At 41.5% G+C, this 17,433-nt stretch overlaps 5 protein-coding genes across 5 annotated transcripts in view; 3 read left to right on the top strand and 2 right to left on the bottom strand.

The window, feature by feature from the left end:
* Nucleotides 1–87: 87 nt before the first annotated feature.
* Nucleotides 88–4,579, bottom strand: LOC132262271 (peptidyl-prolyl cis-trans isomerase sig-7). Its single transcript, XM_059761481.1, has 3 exons — nucleotides 4,417–4,579; nucleotides 3,195–4,352; nucleotides 88–3,136 (listed from the first exon to the last, which is right to left on the bottom strand). The coding sequence occupies exons 2-3, from the start codon at nucleotides 4,340–4,342 to the stop codon at nucleotides 2,770–2,772; spliced, it is 1,515 nt and encodes a 504-aa protein (XP_059617464.1). The 5' UTR covers nucleotides 4,343–4,352; nucleotides 4,417–4,579; the 3' UTR covers nucleotides 88–2,769.
* Nucleotides 4,580–6,112: 1,533 nt separating this feature from the next.
* LOC132262118 (protein-L-isoaspartate(D-aspartate) O-methyltransferase) lies at nucleotides 6,113–7,091 on the top strand. The gene is made up of 3 exons (XM_059761258.1): nucleotides 6,113–6,322; nucleotides 6,385–6,475; nucleotides 6,532–7,091. Exons 1-3 carry the CDS (start codon nucleotides 6,268–6,270, stop codon nucleotides 7,067–7,069), a joined length of 684 nt encoding a protein of 227 aa, XP_059617241.1. The 5' UTR covers nucleotides 6,113–6,267; the 3' UTR covers nucleotides 7,070–7,091.
* A 76-nt stretch (nucleotides 7,092–7,167) lies between these two features.
* LOC132262117 (xaa-Pro aminopeptidase 3) lies at nucleotides 7,168–8,853 on the bottom strand. The gene is made up of 2 exons (XM_059761257.1): nucleotides 8,703–8,853; nucleotides 7,168–8,630 (listed from the first exon to the last, which is right to left on the bottom strand). Exons 1-2 carry the CDS (start codon nucleotides 8,752–8,754, stop codon nucleotides 7,183–7,185), a joined length of 1,500 nt encoding a protein of 499 aa, XP_059617240.1. The 5' UTR covers nucleotides 8,755–8,853; the 3' UTR covers nucleotides 7,168–7,182.
* Nucleotides 8,854–8,931: 78 nt separating this feature from the next.
* Nucleotides 8,932–10,975, top strand: LOC132262119 (mpv17-like protein). The gene is made up of 2 exons (XM_059761259.1): nucleotides 8,932–9,280; nucleotides 9,762–10,975. Exons 1-2 carry the CDS (start codon nucleotides 9,154–9,156, stop codon nucleotides 10,232–10,234), a joined length of 600 nt encoding a protein of 199 aa, XP_059617242.1. The 5' UTR covers nucleotides 8,932–9,153; the 3' UTR covers nucleotides 10,235–10,975.
* Nucleotides 10,976–12,155: 1,180 nt separating this feature from the next.
* Nucleotides 12,156–17,433, top strand: part of LOC132262116 (meiotic recombination protein W68) — a 9,068-nt gene continuing 3,790 nt past the window's right edge. Inside the window, exon 1 of the mRNA XM_059761256.1 lies at nucleotides 12,156–12,209. The gene's annotated coding sequence lies outside the window, so the exon portion shown is untranslated. The remainder of the gene's footprint in view (nucleotides 12,210–17,433) is intronic.

Here is a 17,433-nt window from a genome sequence, read left to right as displayed (position 1 = left end):
TGTGATATGTATTCTAAGCCTCTGATGGGGTATTGGCTTTAGTTTCCCAGATTACCAGTACTTTCAACTCCACAAGAGGGAACTTGTCGAGTTGGCATTGGATTGTTGACCCCTCGACTTCCCTGCACAAAGCATGAACATACGTAAGCGTACGTCGCGAGCATGCATTTGATATTGTGGCTCACCTGGAACACGGCAGCGAAGTGGTGGGAAAGGGTGTCAGTGTTGTACTGGGAATTCTATTACATATCATTTTTCGTAAAATTCTTCTCCAAGCAGCTCATCATTAAATCCAATCCTGACCTCCATCGACTTCATGAACACATCATTTTCAAGCAAGTTCTCTGAACACATTCTCATTGCTCGCACACCACTCGCACTGTATGTAATTATTTATTTATGCCGATACCACCGATTTTATCCACTAACACAGCGCCCGTGGCGATATAGAATATCATGGGGAGAGCACATATTGAGGTGCAAAAAAAGTATGAAGAAAATTTCTCGCTTCTGAGACTAGTTTGCAGTGTCACGTGAAAAAAATGCGAATTCAAATGCAGACTATCTTGTCGTTCAGTAGAGAGTATTTTGGTCGGCAAAAAAAATAAAACACACACTGAAGAGAGACAGAAATAGATGTGATTTGCAACTTTATTCCATCGTGAGTCATTTCAATTTTTTCTCCATCGCGAAAACTCTTAATTCTCTGTAGCGTGACCTTCTTCGTGTTTCGCGCCGCAGAAGAGAGGTCTTTTATTTTAAAGAAACTCAAAAAGCACCCCGAAGGCCACAATATTTTCATCGTGAACCTCATTTGAAAATTTTGTCACAATTACTCTTTTGGAATTGTTCTGGAATGGTTTTTTTTGCTCATTACATTTAGAGGTGACTTTTCGGGCCAATTATGTGTAATTTTCATTTTGTCCATAGCAAATTGTATAGGTTTTTTCCCATTCCCGCACTCTGAATTGTCGATTATGCTTCGGATGCCGAAATATTCTCACTAACTTTTGTGGACTTTGTGTAATATTCCGTGCGATAAGACATTATGAAATGTTGCACAATTTCCCTGTATTTTTTTTCTTATCATTCCTAATTTGTATTTCGTGCAATTTGCGAGCGTTGTCAGTGAATGTGCCATTTCTGCTGTGCCTATTTTCATTATCGGCTTATCGACTCGAAAACAAACATTACACATTTTTAGTGAATATATTTCATTGCTAACATGTTAAATATTATACGCTTAACCGCTTCTTTTGTCAACCAAACATATGTTTGAAGTGAATTTTGACCCTTTCGAACTTCCTAGAAAGTCACTCTTCCATGAGGGTGGATTCAGGATATTATTGAGTTACATTTTTCAGCCATTCCACGAGAAATTGCACAAAGAGGGGAATTTTTTCAATGAAGAGTGGCAAAGAGATATGAGTGAAAATAGTAAATTGCGTGAGAGTTAAATGATTGAAGAGTAGAATTCAATATAATTTCAATTTTATATTCCAACAAAAGTCATGAGAAAACACTCAAGTCTCTCAATATTCACGTTGCGATGATATTTATTCATTTTATTACTCCGTTTAGAGCTCTCACTATAATTGTTTTTACAGAGCAAAATTTGCCTGGGAAGAATAACAGCTTCAGCCTTTGCCAAATATTTGGAATTGCTCATGGATTTGTGGTAATCAAGTCTATTGATAACAGCCGGAGAAATCGTGTCATGAAAGATAGTGCAGCATATCAAATTTCGCTTGAAAATATGGCATTCATTCATGGTCCAAAATTTATTACGCAAGAAGATAGAGCGGAAAACTTTCCTGTGTTTTAATTACCAAAATTTAATTGCTTGAATAACACTTCCACTGAAGAAGACACGCAGAAAGAATTATATTTTTAGCGGAATGTCTTACAAGATCATCGACGATCTGCACTCGAGTAATCGGCAATGTTATCAGTGATTAACGCTGATTTATGCTCTTCGCGAGTCCCAGAATTATCTCAATGTCTTCACTGTACTTTTGTGATATATTTAGAGTTGAATTTTCGACTTTTGGACACCATCGTCAAAATTTCGTCAGATTTCGTCATAATTAGCCTCCCTGTTGTCATTTTAGTCGATTTTGCGACATTTGATTTTTGCGCGATTACAGATAGAACCAGGTTTCGCCCAGCTCAATTGTACCATAAATACAATGAATGATTATCCACAAAAATACTGTCATCTCGCAGTACCTCTTTCTCCACTTTTGTGAGAAGGTCATGGCCTGGTGAAGACCTCCAGTCTGAAATTCGAATAACCAGCGTCTTGGTTTTTCGTCGCGCGTGCCTAAATATGGCTCTACAATTAACATTCTACAAAGTTAAGTTCATTGTTCCATTCTTTGGCTTCCTCTTCTCTTTCTCTCTGCCATTCTACTGGTGCTTACTCGATAAACAAACCAGGAGCGACCGCAGAAGCTCTGCTCATACCAATTAATGGTGCTGCGAAATTATGATTCATATCGCTTCCTAATTATCAATTTTTTCCATCATGTACACATACACATTATTGTCGAGAGGGAGTGCTCTGCAATGATCATAAATCGTCCGCAGAATAAGCCATAAATCCGTAAAGCGTGAAGCTCACGAAACACAAGGTCTTTTCTGCGTACTCTGCGAAGAATTGCATCAAAGGAGGGTCACTCGCGAGACTTTTCCTGTGGTTGCGTAAGTTTTTCTTTTAATTCTGCAAACACACTTTCTTCTTTTACATCGCATTCCCGCACTCACTTCCTACCGGTCTTTCTTGTGCTTCCGCTTCTTCTTCTTGCTGGACTTTCTGTAATCCTGTGAGTCGCTCGAGGAGCTGTCATCTGAGCTCGTGCGCGATTTCTTGGACTTCTTGGTCTTGTTCCTCTTCTGTTTCTTGCGCTTCTGCTCTTTCTCCCTCTCGCTGCTCGACGATTCCACACGTTCAGTGCGTCTCTTGTCTCGACCGTTGGAGTGTGACACCCTCCGATGGTGATCAGCGCTGCGCGACCGCCGTGATCTGTGCGATGAATGGGCAATTGGAGATCGCGAGCGTCTCAATCGACCTCTCTCAGCACTTCGGGATCTCCTTCTCGCGGCTGATCTATAGTGATCTCTGTCGCGATGGTACCTGAGGAATAAACACCGTCCGTGAGACAACTTCAGCAAAATATCGCTTAGAAAATTACCTTGATGATTCAGACATTCGCGGTGCTGGAGAATAATCTCTTCTCCTTTCACGACTCCTGCGGCGATCATCTCTGCGATTTCTCTCCTCAGGATACTCTCTTTCTCTTCTATTCTCACCAGATTTCCCATTCCTCTTCTCATCCTTCTCGTGATAAACTCCTCTGCCTTTGCCTCGCCACTTCACTTTCGACACTGACTGCGAAAAGTCTACATGAATCCTCCTGTCATCGATCAGGACGTTGTTCATCTTGAAGTATGCATCCTCGCAAGACTTCTGCTCCTCGAATTCCACAAAAGCATACTGCAGAGAGGCTCCAGTCGAGCTGTCCCTGATCACCTCGCAGCCCTTCACCTTCCCGAAGCGACTGAAGATGAGCTCCAGATCGTCATCAGTTGTTACAGGATTCAGTTTGCAGACGAACAAAACATTCTCAGGCGGGGCGATGTCAGCATCTGGGAGATCGCCCACAATCTCCAGGATCGTAGCTCTCGCCTTTGCCTCTTGACTCTGCAACATTTCGGAGATTTCCTCCTCAGTCTTCCCTTGAGTGTCGTCAATCTCCTCATCGGCGGCAATTCTGCCACCTTGCAGTCTCTGTACTGACGGCGATGGTGACCTGGAGGGCTCACGGAATCCACGAGGATCATCAAATGGATCCTCGAGCACAACAGTGTGAGTAATTCGCACATCCTTGTAGGGACGATATTTCTCGTCACAAATCGTCTCACTGAGCTGTCTCAGGACATCATGGCCCTCCACAACTTCACCAATGACACAGTGAATGCCATCCAGAGACGTCAAGTCCTGGCCAAGAGTGAAGAAGAACTGGGAACCAATCATGTTGCCTCCAGAGCTCACCATCGACAAAAGTCCCATTTCTGTGTGGCGAATCTTGGGCAGTGTTTCGCCTTCGAAGTAGCGCTTGTGCGGGCCTTCGATGACACCCCAGATTGAATTCCCACTGTGTCCGGAACCCGTTGGATCGCCCGTCTGTGCGATGAATCCATGCTGGATGGAGTGAAAGAGGTTATAGTTGTAAAACTTGAGTTTGCAGAGCTTCAGGAAGTTCAGGCACGTCAGTGGTCGCTCGTGGACGAACAGATCCACTGTCAGGTCACCCAGTGTGGTCTCAATAACCACAGACATGCTGGAAAGTCTGGAAAATATGCAAAACGATTAGTGTCACACTCCTTCCGGAAAAAAGAACTCAAAACACATACTTGCTATGCTTTCTCTGTCAAATCTATGCCACTGAATTCTTCTAAAACATCAATAAATATAATATTAAGTTCGCCAACAGAGATATTTACAATAAATATAGAGGAAAACAGAGGAAAAACTTTGATATTGACGCTTTGTTGTTCGCTTTGGGAAAACAACATGAGAACACAAGGAGTATGTATTTTTGTTGTTTGTTGGGGTTCTCGTACAGGAGGCGACAAGCCAAGGAGTATGTATTTTTGTTGTTTGTTGGGGTTCTCGTACAGGAGGCGACATCGTCTATTTGAGGTTAGGTTTTAGCGAAAAATTCGGCCGTTATTTTGATCATACTATTTTTCATCGCGACTTTCTTTTCGCGCGAAGTCACAATAAACCAACTGTTCATTCATTTCGCACGTTCTAATTGTCAATTTTCTGTGCAAAAGTTGAAGAAAAATGAATTGCAGTGCAATTGGCTGTGAGAATATCCAGGGATGTAATCCCCACGTCTCCTTCCACCAACTCCCACACCACGAGAGTGAGAAGGTGGTGAGGAAGTGGAGGAAAATCTTGAAGAAGTCGTCAGGTATTGAGAAGAAGATCATCAGAGTGTGCTCTGACCACTTCCTGCCTGACGATTTCCACCCCACTTCCCGAGCTCTGCAGGGAGAGTGGAAGTGCAGAAGGAGATTGAAGAAGGGAGGTAATGATTTATATACAATGCAGGTTGTTCTTTTTTATTATTTCATCTATAATAATTTTCAGTTTTCCCGACGAAAGTTGGGACATCTCCAGAGCTGAGCCGGGCTCATCCAGAGGCGAGTCTGGACCTCATCCAATCTCTCAACCCAGAGATTGCAATTCTATGTAAGTTTCAGAATAGAAATATGTGTAAATTGATTGACTTAAATGTGCTCTCGTATTTCACAGGGATCATTCCTACGCAAAGATCATGCCCTGCGGTAATGGAGATGAGTTTGAGGAGAGAACTGCAGTCTTGAGAGACGAGGATGAAGAGCTGAATGATGTGATCCGCGATGAAGCCGGAAGTGACAAAGAATCGGAAGTAGACATGCTCTTCGACAACACAATCGAAATTATTTCGGATTATGAGGAGACAGTGGAAGATCAATCGATTGATAAGTTATTTTTTTTTATAATATTCAATAACTCTATATGGATTTCATTAATTTTTGCGAGAAAGTTGAATTTTACTTCCAAGATTCCACGATTTTCATCTCACTTTTAAAGTGAAAAAAAAAATGTTCTAAAAGACACGTGTGAATTTATTAATGAAAATGTGGACTGCAGCAGATATTCAAAAGATGTCTTAAATACTTATGTGAAGCAGAGAATTAGAAACAAAATAATTTACCAAAATAATCACTTAATTGAGAAGGAGAGAAGGGCGAATATGTATAGGAAAAAAGGGTGGGCGGCTTCACAGGAGCAAAAGAAAATACAAACATTCACAACTTGAATAAAATAATGAAAATCCGTGAAAAAAGAATTGTTTAAATTTAAATTCCCGCGAATTCACTTCACCGCGAAACACAAATTTAACTATACATCTTCTTCTTCTTAAAATGGTCGCTTGTCGCCTCCTGTACGAGAACCCCAACAAACAACAAAAATACATACTCCTTGATGAGAACAGTCGCCAGCTGTTCTCGGCAACACACTGTAAAAAACGCACACATTTTTTCTTGCATAATGTGTACCAACGGAAAGTTTAAAATCTAGGTTCTTTTGTCATTGACAGTGCGAAGGAAAACATTGCTGATAATTGTAATTTTCCTTCATTTCTTTAATTTATCGGCATATATTTGCTTGATTTCAACTGTAATTGAGTTAAATTACACCAGTGCGAAATGGCCTGGCGATCTGTGGGGAAAGACAATGCGGATTTGGTGCGGAAATTGAGAGGTAAATAATTCGCAGAATGGCACTCCGGGAAGTTTTCTAATTGTGCTCTTTGTTCGCTTTAGAGTTCAATATAATCAGCAAGGATGCAGTGGAGAACGCAATGAAAGACACAGACAGGAAATTCTACTGTCCCAACAATTCCTACATGGATGCGTAAGAAAATGTGAAATTGACGGATTGAATTGCATGATAATTGAGGCTGTTTTCAGGCCACAAACCATCGGATGTGGAGTGACTATTTCTGCTCCTCACATGCATGCCTATGCCTTGGAACTCCTGAGCAATCATGTGCGTCCTGGTAGTAGAGTCCTGGATGTGGGATCTGGATCCGGCTACTTAACTGCGTGCTTTGCGCGCTATTTGAAGGCTCAGGCTGACTTGGGAAGCGGTCTGGTGGTTGGGATTGAGCACCAGCCGAAATTGGTGGAGCTTTCGCTGAAGAACATCCGCAGTGATGATGCTAGTCTGCTGGAATCGGGCGTTATTAAGATTGTGGAGGGCGATGGACGCCTTGGATGTCCGGAACACGCTCCCTACGATGCCATTCATGTGGGTGCGGCAGCCCCGGAGACGCCCACTGAATTGATAACGCAACTGAACAACGGTGGGCGATTGGTGGTGCCCGTGGGACCCGCGCTGGGTAGTCAATATTTGGAGCAATACGACAAGGACGCCAGCGGAACGGTGACCAAGACGAGGCTGATGGGCGTGATGTACGTGCCTCTGACTGACCTGAAGACTCCCTGACTGTTCTGCGTTCTCAAGCTGATTGTTGTCTTTGCTCTGACGTCCTTTATTGTCTACAAGATCTATCGAGTGCTGTAGAAATTGCGCCAGTTATTTATTTCAATCCTTGCCTATCAAGATTTCACCAAATCCTTAAGTTCTTTCATTTCTTTCGCGCACTCTGACGTGAGGATCTCGATTGTGGAAGATGGAGTGACTACGCAGTCATCTTCTATGCGAATTCCCAATCCTCTGAACTCTGGAGGCACGTCCTGGCGATTCTCTGAGATGTAGATTCCTGGCTCTACTGTGAACACCATCCCTGGGATGAGATTGACTGTTCGTGAAACTGTTGGTGTGTCGTGCACATCCATCCCCAGGTAGTGAGAAACGTGATGGGGACAGAAAGAGTAAGCAGCTCGGGCTAGACTCACTCCGGACAGGTTTTTGCTGATCAGTCCAACTTCCTGGAGGTACATTCCCAGCTTCACACACATTGTGTCGAAGAGGTCATCCAAGCAAGTTCCTCCTGAATTCAGCAGTGTCGCCAGCAGGTCTTTCTGCAGTGTCAGGATCACGTCATAGAGGATTTTCTGGGGTTCTGTGAAGCACCCACTGATGGGCCAGGTCCTCGTGATATCACTAGTGTATCCCCCGTACTCACAGCCAGCGTCCATCAGCACTAGTTTGCCGTCCTCGATCACTTGGCTATTCTCAATGTAGTGGATTATTGTGGCATTATTCCCAGACGCCACGACGGGCGGATAGGCCAGGAAGTCTGCATTGCTCATGCGACAGTGATAGTCTACTCTGGCAAAGAGATGATGCTCAGAATCTCCTGGTCGAGATTCTGTGATGGTCCGATTGATGGCTTTCGAAGCAATTTGGCATGTTCTCCTCATCAGTTCAACTTCTGCAGAGGATTTTATCAGTCTCAGCCTGTGTATGAGCGAAGTCACAGGCTCCAGGGGCTTCTCAATCTGTTCGCTGAGCATGGAGACACTGTTCAAGACTTCTGGTTGCTCCTGGAGAGCACTGCGATCTCCCCAAAGCACACAAGATCGGTTCTCCTTGGAAAATTTCGTTAAGTAGTCCATCAAGTGCTTTGTATCATGTGATTCGTCCACTCCAAAGACTTCCACTCCCATCTCTGGTCCAGTTCGCGTGCCATTCCACATTTCTGCGTGTTTGTCCTTCGGCCTTAGGAAGAGGACACTTTTGTCTCTTCCGCTGCTGTCCAGCAGTAACAGCAGCACACTGTCCTGCTCCAGGCATCCTGACAAGTATCTAAAGTCAGAATTCTGACGAAAGACATAAGGAATCTTGTCGCTAATGTACTTCTTCCCGGCTGATGGGATAACTACAATGTGTTCCTGGGATTGTGTGGAGCTCCTGGCGATGCTCTCCAGCAATTTCAGTCGCCGCAATCTCAGCTCCTCTTTTGTGACACCCACAACGACTTCCGACGTTTTCAGGAGGTGAGGATGACTGTAACCTGTTGGCTGGCCAATCTTCACAGGCAAGTCCTGAGAATTCTTCTCAAACTCATGCTTTATCGACGAGGAAAATGCCCTCGCATAACCTGAAAAAATAATATTCGGACGTATCAAACCTGTATTTAGGCAATAACGTGTTGTCCTTTTATCTATCTTACTTGGAGAATAGCTGGCAATGGTTTTCCAGTGCCTCCAGACCAGGAAATTCATGATAATCACTGGAGAATGTCACAAAATATTCCACTCTTTGCAAGAAAACTGTTTTCAAAACAATCATTGACGACACTGCCTCTAGGTTCTGCTAAATTGATTTAGCGCGATGTCATGACGTAATCAGCACGTCAGAAATCAAATGTGCTGTGCTTCAAAACCACACGAAAGAATCACACATTTAGTCGTCATTCTCATCTTCGCACGCGCTGAAGTATTACGGAATTTGGCAAATTCGGTCAATTCATTGAATAAATGGTGGCAATCGTGAAGGATTACAAATTACATAAATAAATTGCGTGATGACAGACTACAGTGAAATTGTGAAATTTATTATGATATCGTGACCTTCTCGTGGGATAAGAATCAAGTACAACTTATTACAAATAATCTCCAAGGATGAGTGCTTTTAGAAAATTGAAACTCGTGACGTCACAGTATCCCGTTCTGCGAGGGATGATTGCGTACAGCGTCATCTGGCCGACAGGTTCACTAATTCAGCAGGCAATAGCGGGAAAGCGATGGGGTGAGTTGAGTCTTGTTGTCTTGCGCAAATATTCACCTACGCCACTGTGTGTCAATGCCAAGTCTATATCCATCTCTCTCGGTTTCTTTCAATGAATGCGAAAAAATACGATGAGTGTATCTTTTGAATGAGTGCCAAGTGATGCAATGTGCCTCTGGAACACTTCAAATGTTTCAAGTGAAGACGCTACTCAAACCCCATACACACGCCAATAGACTTTCTATAGGAGAGTTTCAAATCAGTGGAAAATTGAAAGAATGTCGTCTGCCGAATCGAACAAATTTATATTCTTTAAAAGAATAATTTTTTACCAAGTTGATTATTCATTTATCCATTTCCTTCTCCTCCTTCAATGCGTACAATTGTATGGTAATGGTGCGAGAACAGCTTCTAATAACTGCATAATTGCAATAATGTTTGGCGGGATAAAGATGAGAACTTTTTGGATCAAAAATATCTCAACGTTTGATTTGTTTTACAGAAACATTTGACTTCAAGAAATGTCTTCACTTCTCGCTGTACGGATCTCTATTTGTGGCTCCAACGCTGTACATGTGGGTGCGCTTCTCATCTCGTCTGTGGCCAGCGACGAATCTGCGTGCAGGCATAAAGAAGGCATTGATTGAGCAGGTCACTTACGGTCCCATGGCCATGACCAGCTTCTTCCTCTTCATGCCACTGCTCGAGGGCCGAACGCTGCAGCAGGCGATAGAAGAAGTGCGCGTGAAAGTGCCTCAAACGTGGAAAGTTGCCATTTGCTTCTGGCCAATTTTCCAAACCATCAACTTTTCCTATATTCCTGAGCGCAATCGCGTGCCATTTGTCGCCACCGGAAGTCTGCTGTGGACCATCTTTCTCGCCTACATGAATCAATGCGAAATGGAGAAGCTGAAAGCGAAGAAACTGGCCAAAGAGAAACTCACCGCCAAAACACAAGAGAATCTTTCGAATTAGAAAAATATTGGATGCTGTATAAATTATTGTGTGGATGTTTAGGTGAAATTTAATGAAATCTGTAGTATATCTTATTATACAATCGGGTGAATAAGAACACATTGTGATTACCAAGATTAGACAGAAAAGTCTTATTTTTGACAAGATAAACAGAGGATTTCCTTACATAAGCATTGTGATATCTTTATTATGAACTTGCCATCATATCAATGAGATCATAAACGGGCGGAACTATAGCCATTATTACTAAATAAGTCGAATTCTTCAGGGGAAGAATCTTGATTTTACGATTCTATTTATTCTATGAACATTTGAATGGTTTTACGTGGATCTTGATTTTTTTGTGCAACTATAAAATAATACTGAATCAAATACTACAAATTTTATAACGAACATTCTACGTGAAATCTGCATCTATTTTATTATTTACAGTCCAATTTGCATAAACAACCATTTTCCGAAAATATACAAAAATTGATATTACACAAAGAAACAAAAAGTTCTTAGAGATGCTCGATAAGACTACTCTAGAATTTATCTAACTCCAATTCGTAGAATGCATAACAATCTTTAGGATCAGGACAGAGTCAGCCACTACTTTCTGCTTTTCCCACATTTCCGCTTGATATAAAATTTAAGTGTGTGTCGTGTTTAAGGAAGAATAGCATTTTAATTGTGATCGCCAAGGGAAATTGTAAACTGCATGTTGTTCTCGATGGCCTGAGAAGCGTCCTGGGGCATCATGATGTGATTATTGTTGGCATTTGGCACAGCGTACTCGTGAGAGTGGAAGGAAGCGCGCGAATACTGCGCGGGTGTGATATCATAGTAAGCTGTTGATTCCTGCAATCCTCTGTCCAACGATACAGCTTGTGGCTGTGCGTAGAGATCCAATCTCTCTGTGATGTCCTCATTGCGCCTTCTCATGCGATATCCATTGCCAATGTCCATGCCATTCGGCATCTCATATCCGCTCATTGAGTAGAAGTTCTCAGATTTCGCGAATCGCCCGTCCTCGAGTTGATTGCCAAACATCTGCGGCTCATTGTGACTCGAGACGTCGCAGAAGTACCCAGAGTGGCTCTGGTTGTTGTTGTTGTGAAAATGTCCCTGCGTGAAGATAGCAGGCTCGTAGTGGTGAGGACTAGATTCGTTGTTTCGACTCGATGAGCTATTATTAGTGCTCTCTTCGTCTGGGAAAATTCCCTTCTGCTGCTGAATTGTTCCGCTGCCCAAGTCGAGCAATGTGGGCGGCGATGCGGAGTTTGTCACACCTCCCGGCGGCTTCAGTGGCTGATCCAGCTGAAATATCTCCTCTGGCTGGAAAAGATCCCCCGAGAGGGGCGAAAACTGATACAAATCCGATTGACTCGCCATTTCCAGCCCCATTTGATTGTTCGCGCTCATTTCCACTGAACAGTCGCTGTATGCTAGATAAGGTTTGCCGCTCTCGGGAAACTGCAGGCCCGAGAATTGCGTCTGCGAGTGACTCCAGTAGTTGGATGGCTGCTGTGGCGGCTGCTGAGGACTCATGATGGACACACCGAATGACTCCGGGTAGCCAAAGTGCGTGGGCGTCTGAGTGAAGTTCTGCGTTGGAGCTTGAGGGTGAATGTTGCTCATCAGGCGACAGGTACAGTTGAGCGATGGACACAGGCATGATGAAGAGTCTCCTTTAAGCGGAAAAGACAGTGATAAGCCAAATTACCCCACTTTTTCATTTTATTGTTTCATATTTTTATTAGATCCGGTAAGGAGGGAAGTTACTCTCAAAATACAATTTGAGTATTTTCAGATTAAAGCGATCAATCGAAGTTCATGTTCCGTTGTATATGAATAATATCATGGCGCGCTTCGATTATTAAACATCAATTGAAGCTGACTTCACAATACTAATACAATAAAAATGGTGCATCACAAGTATTGCAAGTACTCCTCTGAATTTTTCTGATTTTCCGCTGATAACTCTACACTGGTGAGTATGAAAACATTATGATTACCTGCATTTGAGTCCGGGATAAGAGGTGGAGGTCCCGTCATGTCTGTGCTGGGTAATTTGGGCGCTTTCTTGGACTGTCGCAAGGAAAGCAGCTTTTGGGGAGGAATTCACACAATTAGGACTTCTCTCGATTGTGCAGTTGAGCTTTCACTTACCTTATTCCCAAGAGCTGCGTCTCTGGCCAGAAGTACTGCCAATCCGCGGACTCTTCGGCCGCTACCGAGGCTCCTGCGGGTTTCGCTGGAGCTCTTTGGCTCGGGACGCGGATGGTCGTGAACGCCCTTGGCTTGGAAGAAGATGGCATTCTCGGTGTGTCGCCAAAAGTGGGTCACTGGGTAGCCACAGTGCCCGCGGCACGGCAGAATCTCCAGTCTTCCTGCCTTGCAGGCGCGATTGGGACAGGGCTTTCCCTGCTGCTTCTTGCGCGCCTTGTCGCAAATGGCTGGGCGCAGGTGCACCCGCCCGCCATGGGGCAAAATACAACCCGCTGAGCAAATGAGGACGCCGAGGCAGCTCTTCTTGAGGATGTTCACATTGTGATTGTTCGTATTCCGCATCGCCCATCCGGATGTGTGCTTCTTGGCGTCCTCATTCGTGGCAGGATAGACGAGTCGCACATGACCATCCGCCCACTCGCAAAAGTCATCGTAATCCGAGTCACTGATAATGGGAACATTCGTGTCATTGATGTCCCAATCCTTGATAATGCGCTCTTTGCTGATCATTACTGGATTCCCGGTGAAAAAAGACGACATTTGAGCATGAAAGTAAGGGTGGTTTTGTCTGCAAATAGAGCGTTGTAAATATTTAACCTTTCTTCTCTCAATATCGCCGCATTCTTCTCTACACCTAAATATATTCTCAACTTTCCTATAATCTGATTCTCAATTTGAAATTCAAATTAATTTGTGAATCTTCCTAACAATATCACTTTATATAGATCTTTATCGATAAATGACCAATAATTTAGAAAATCACATTTCACGCCTTATTTCGTCCACGAGCATCTTCTTGTGTGGACAACACGGAGAAATAAGAAATCACATCAAATTTAGTGTTATCGATGTCCAACACGACTGAGATGGAGATTCTCATCGAGTCTGTCTATTCTTCATGCTACATAAATATCAAACAGGTGTGTGGTCTATTTTTCACTTGAAATATTGCCCAAGACCTAAACTGTGAATCATAGATTCTTTTTACCGAATTTCCATTCCACCATCAAGAATAACTGTTTTAAAATCGAAAATTGAACGAATTTCACCAAATTACACCACAAATTGTTCGATTTTCCGGCGATAAGGGGAATTTCCACTCTCCAAATGATGTTCAATTTAATGGGGTGAGACCCGAAATGGAATGGAATATTCGAGTCTTTTGTAAACATTTATGGATGATGAGATGTAAGAAAATGTTCCCATAGGATCTGATCGTGTAGGTGTAGAAGAAACAAGTCGAACAATTTGTTGAAAGAAAAAGGCTTGACTGATCAATAAACTTCCAAAACCATTATGTGGCTTTGTTACATATTACACCACACAGGAATGAATCTAAGGGGAACAAATTGTCGGATTTTCTTTCTTCCTAATCTCACTGATTATCTAAGAGTCAAAAGATTTTTTTGCCCTGTTAAAATGATTCAATAGAGTTAAATCTCAATCAGATTTATAGTGGTTTTACAGGTTGAAAAATTATCGCAATGCTGAATCTCATCCGACTACCTCTTTTAGTATCAACCACAGTTGATATTTACTTATGGTTTATTGATATGTTTTCAGTTTTGACTCTATTAATGATTAATAAATGCTTGTGTGGTTTTATGTTTAGACGCTCAGGCTTTTTTCTACACGCACATCTTTTACAAATTATGTGGAAAGAGGAATAGAGAAGTCGTTTAGAATTCAAATCATGTTTTTCAAGGAATAGAAAAAATTGGACACTTACAAAATGACCATATTTTGTGGTATTAATCCGCTTGTTAAATTATTACTAGTCGTCGATGTCACAATTTTCAAGACGAAATGAATTACACATGAAAAAAAAACACTTAAATTCACTCAATTTATCACAGAAGGTATTGTATATCTTTAGGAATTCTTTCTAAGACAAATCAGTTCTTTTGATTTCTTCTACATTTTACCACACACACGCACAAAGAGATGATCCAGCTTAATTTAATGATGAAAAACACCACACGCACATTGAATTAATCACTGACCATAGTATAAGCAATGTCGTGAACATCGCAAACTTGGAAGCAATCCTTTAAATTTAGCATCGATTCGACAATATGAGATCATTTTTGTAAGTAGGTTCTTTCGCAGCAGCAGAAATAAAGGGAATAGTTAATACTTTTGTCACTTAAGTACTCTGAATTCACGAACAACAGATTCACACTCTTCTCATTTTGCAAGTCCGTCCAGTCACTCTGAGGGTTGATGACAAACTACGGAGAAATTCTAGTTAGAATGCGAATATTGTGTGCCCTGAAGTGCATTACTACTGTCGCCGTTCCCATACTTTATGTATAACAATACACCATGGGAGAGGAAGAAGGAAAAAAGAGGGGAAAATACGAAACACCACCAAATTCAATACACTCGAGAACATTCACTGTCTGTCAGTAGGATGGAAGAGGCTTAAACTACTTGTATGAGAACTGTAAATGTTGTACTGGGAAATAGTACAAAACTCCTCCCAATGTGCGAAGAAGCAAAAGAGAACACCAATAGTAGGAGGTTCATTTACGCAAGCGTTATTGGTCGGATAAGTGGATAAAATTATTTCCCCTCACTTTAATAATAGAATAATTTTCCAACAGTCACGCATATGGCATGGAAAATGGAAAAATCTTTTTGCACAATGATTTTGTTGGCTTTTAGGATCAATGTCCATAGTTGTAGGTGGATATTTTTCTTTGAAATTAACACACACACACAGAAAGTTGAGACAATCGTGGAGGATGATATTGATCTTTTTATTGGTTTTATTAGATTAATTTTGCATATTGTACTTTCTTTCCAATCAATCTATGAGATTTCTTTCAATTATACAAACTCTTGGACAAGAAATCAAATTCCCTTGTCAGTCTTAATTTTTCTTAAAACCCGTTTGGTTTAAAGCTGTGGATAAGCAAGAAAAATGTTCCCCAAAATTGCTAAAATCTACCCCACTCTTTCCGGGGCTTCTAGACATGCTGAAATGTATAGGAAGTGGGTATAGAATGAATCGGGGATATATACAAATGACAACGGAAAGAGAGTAGAGCGGCAGAGCATACCACTGCAAATATTGCCATATTTGATTATATTCTTTGTTGTCTATATTGACAAAAGTTCATTGGGTGTGATGGGAAATATCCCATCGGCACTATGTGTATCCAATGGCGCCTCACACGCGGATGATGAGAAAATCGTCATCAAACAACAAAGGACAAATTAAATTCGCTCGAATTGTTTCTATCGGAAACGTAATACACACGAGCTGTTTACGATTCTTGTGCAAACAGACAAGTTTTGGAAGTTGACAATCAACGAGTGATTATTTCTCCCGAGTGGAAAATTGGAGCTTGGATCCTTGTTTCCAATTCCTACCTGCATCATGATCATGTGGTGTTGTGTGCAATTGAGTATGTGTGGTTAAAAAACATCTCCACTCGTCGGCTGTGCTTTCCACAGTGTGTCGCACAGGAAAAGGTGTATGTATGTATCCAATCAATTGCCTCGCGTGCCACAAAAAGGTCTCTTCAGGTGTTGCAAAAAGAATATCGACGGCTGTGAAGCTCAATCTAGACGACAGACTGGCTAACTAAATATGGAAAGATACAAAAGGAAAATATGAAGCAAAAATCTGCACGTCGTGAACGGGAGCAGCATAAAAGACATACTCTGCATGTGAGACAGCCGGAAGAGTATGAAAAATCGCAATGATGATGGATCACACGAGACAATTTCAATCACATTACCATTCCTCAATTGATGGGCCATTGATAATTTCCAGATTGTTGTGATTTTTCTACATCCAACTGATGGTCACACAGTAGTGAGAAAGCCCGAAGTAATCCGTCAAATATTGGGAGTGTGCCAAAACTGCATCGGACCTTCCGACTGTTGTGTGGGAAAACTGAAAGAGGAAAGGAAATTTATATATATTCTGACTTCAGTGTAGGTAATACAATTTTCATGGTCATCTCTTCTATGGAATTACATATTATTATATGAATTCTGTCTATGAGCACTTCCCAATCCACAACAACCCTAACGATATAGTGAAGGAGATGCACTTCAAAGAATATACCCTGATGTATATCAATTAAGCAAGTATAAGGGCAACTCGGCTGAATATTAGTTGCACTATTATGTGGTTTCCTTCTTTCTTAATGTGATATTTGAAGAAGTGGGAAAAATAGCAGTTGAACACGTGTGAAAATTACTCAACTCTTCAATGATGTCTTTCTTCCCCCTTTGAAATACTCATACATAAAATGTCTTACACATTATTGGGTAGATAAGATTATGAGGCAAACTCGAGGATTTCAATTTATATTAATAATAAATCAAGTAGGAATCTAGCGACATGATCTCAAGAGAGTGTAAGAGTGAGAAACAATAGAGAGAAAGATAGTCTTGACATCGTCAATAAAGAGACGAGTAATAAATATGTAAAATTGATATTGTGTAAATGCACAAAGTAAGATTGAACACTTTTCTGGGCACGCTGAAAATTCTGAGAAGAGCCGAAGATCACAATTTGAATGTTGAAATCTTTGCAGAAGAAGGAAAGCAGGTTCAAAAAGAAAATAATATTGCTTATTTCTAAGGAATAATTGATTTTCTTTTTACTAAAAACTGATTTGGACACGCTAATCACAATGAACGAGAATACTTTTAAAAAGTGATAAAATATGAGTACGAACAGCAGGTTTTTTTATCGATTTTAAATGATTCCGTGCTTCTTCTTGGCATCACACAGAAGCAAACGCCATTTATTTAAAAGATATTAACGAGATTATAAAATGGGGGTTTTCAGCGTTTCGTGGCGCAATAAAAAAAGAGTTCGAGAATGAAAAAGCAATTTGAGAAGACCATTGTCAATTTGGTGGAATTTCTTTTTGATTCTCAAAATCGCTCCTTCCTCATTTTCCATGTCTGTTTGTTGTCTTAATCTTACGGCATTCCACCTCTTGATTCTCTTTTGTCAC

Source organism: Phlebotomus argentipes, unplaced genomic scaffold, assembly GCF_947086385.1.
Source record: "Phlebotomus argentipes unplaced genomic scaffold, Phlebotomus argentipes genome assembly contig_15, whole genome shotgun sequence".
NCBI lineage: Eukaryota > Metazoa > Arthropoda > Insecta > Diptera > Psychodidae > Phlebotomus > Phlebotomus argentipes.
The sequence above is the reverse complement of the archived record's forward strand: the minus strand, read 5'-3'. Positions and strand labels throughout refer to the sequence as shown.

Coding starts and splice junctions, on each gene's coding strand:
- LOC132262118 (XM_059761258.1), top strand. CDS start 6,268: ATGGCCTGGCGATCTGTGGGGAAAGACAATGCGGATTTGGTGCGGAAA. Junction 6,323..6,384: donor TTTGGTGCGGAAATTGAGAG/GTAAATAATTCG, acceptor TGTTCGCTTTAG/AGTTCAATATAATCAGCAAG. Junction 6,476..6,531: donor AACAATTCCTACATGGATGC/GTAAGAAAATGT, acceptor GGCTGTTTTCAG/GCCACAAACCATCGGATGTG.
- LOC132262271 (XM_059761481.1), bottom strand. CDS start 4,342: ATGTCTGTGGTTATTGAGACCACACTGGGTGACCTGACAGTGGATCTG. Junction 3,137..3,194: donor CGAATGTCTGAATCATCAAG/GTAATTTTCTAA, acceptor TTTATTCCTCAG/GTACCATCGCGACAGAGATC.
- LOC132262119 (XM_059761259.1), top strand. CDS start 9,154: ATGAGTGCTTTTAGAAAATTGAAACTCGTGACGTCACAGTATCCCGTT. Junction 9,281..9,761: donor AATAGCGGGAAAGCGATGGG/GTGAGTTGAGTC, acceptor TTTGTTTTACAG/AAACATTTGACTTCAAGAAA.
- LOC132262117 (XM_059761257.1), bottom strand. CDS start 8,754: ATGAATTTCCTGGTCTGGAGGCACTGGAAAACCATTGCCAGCTATTCT. Junction 8,631..8,702: donor CATTGCCAGCTATTCTCCAA/GTAAGATAGATA, acceptor TTATTTTTTCAG/GTTATGCGAGGGCATTTTCC.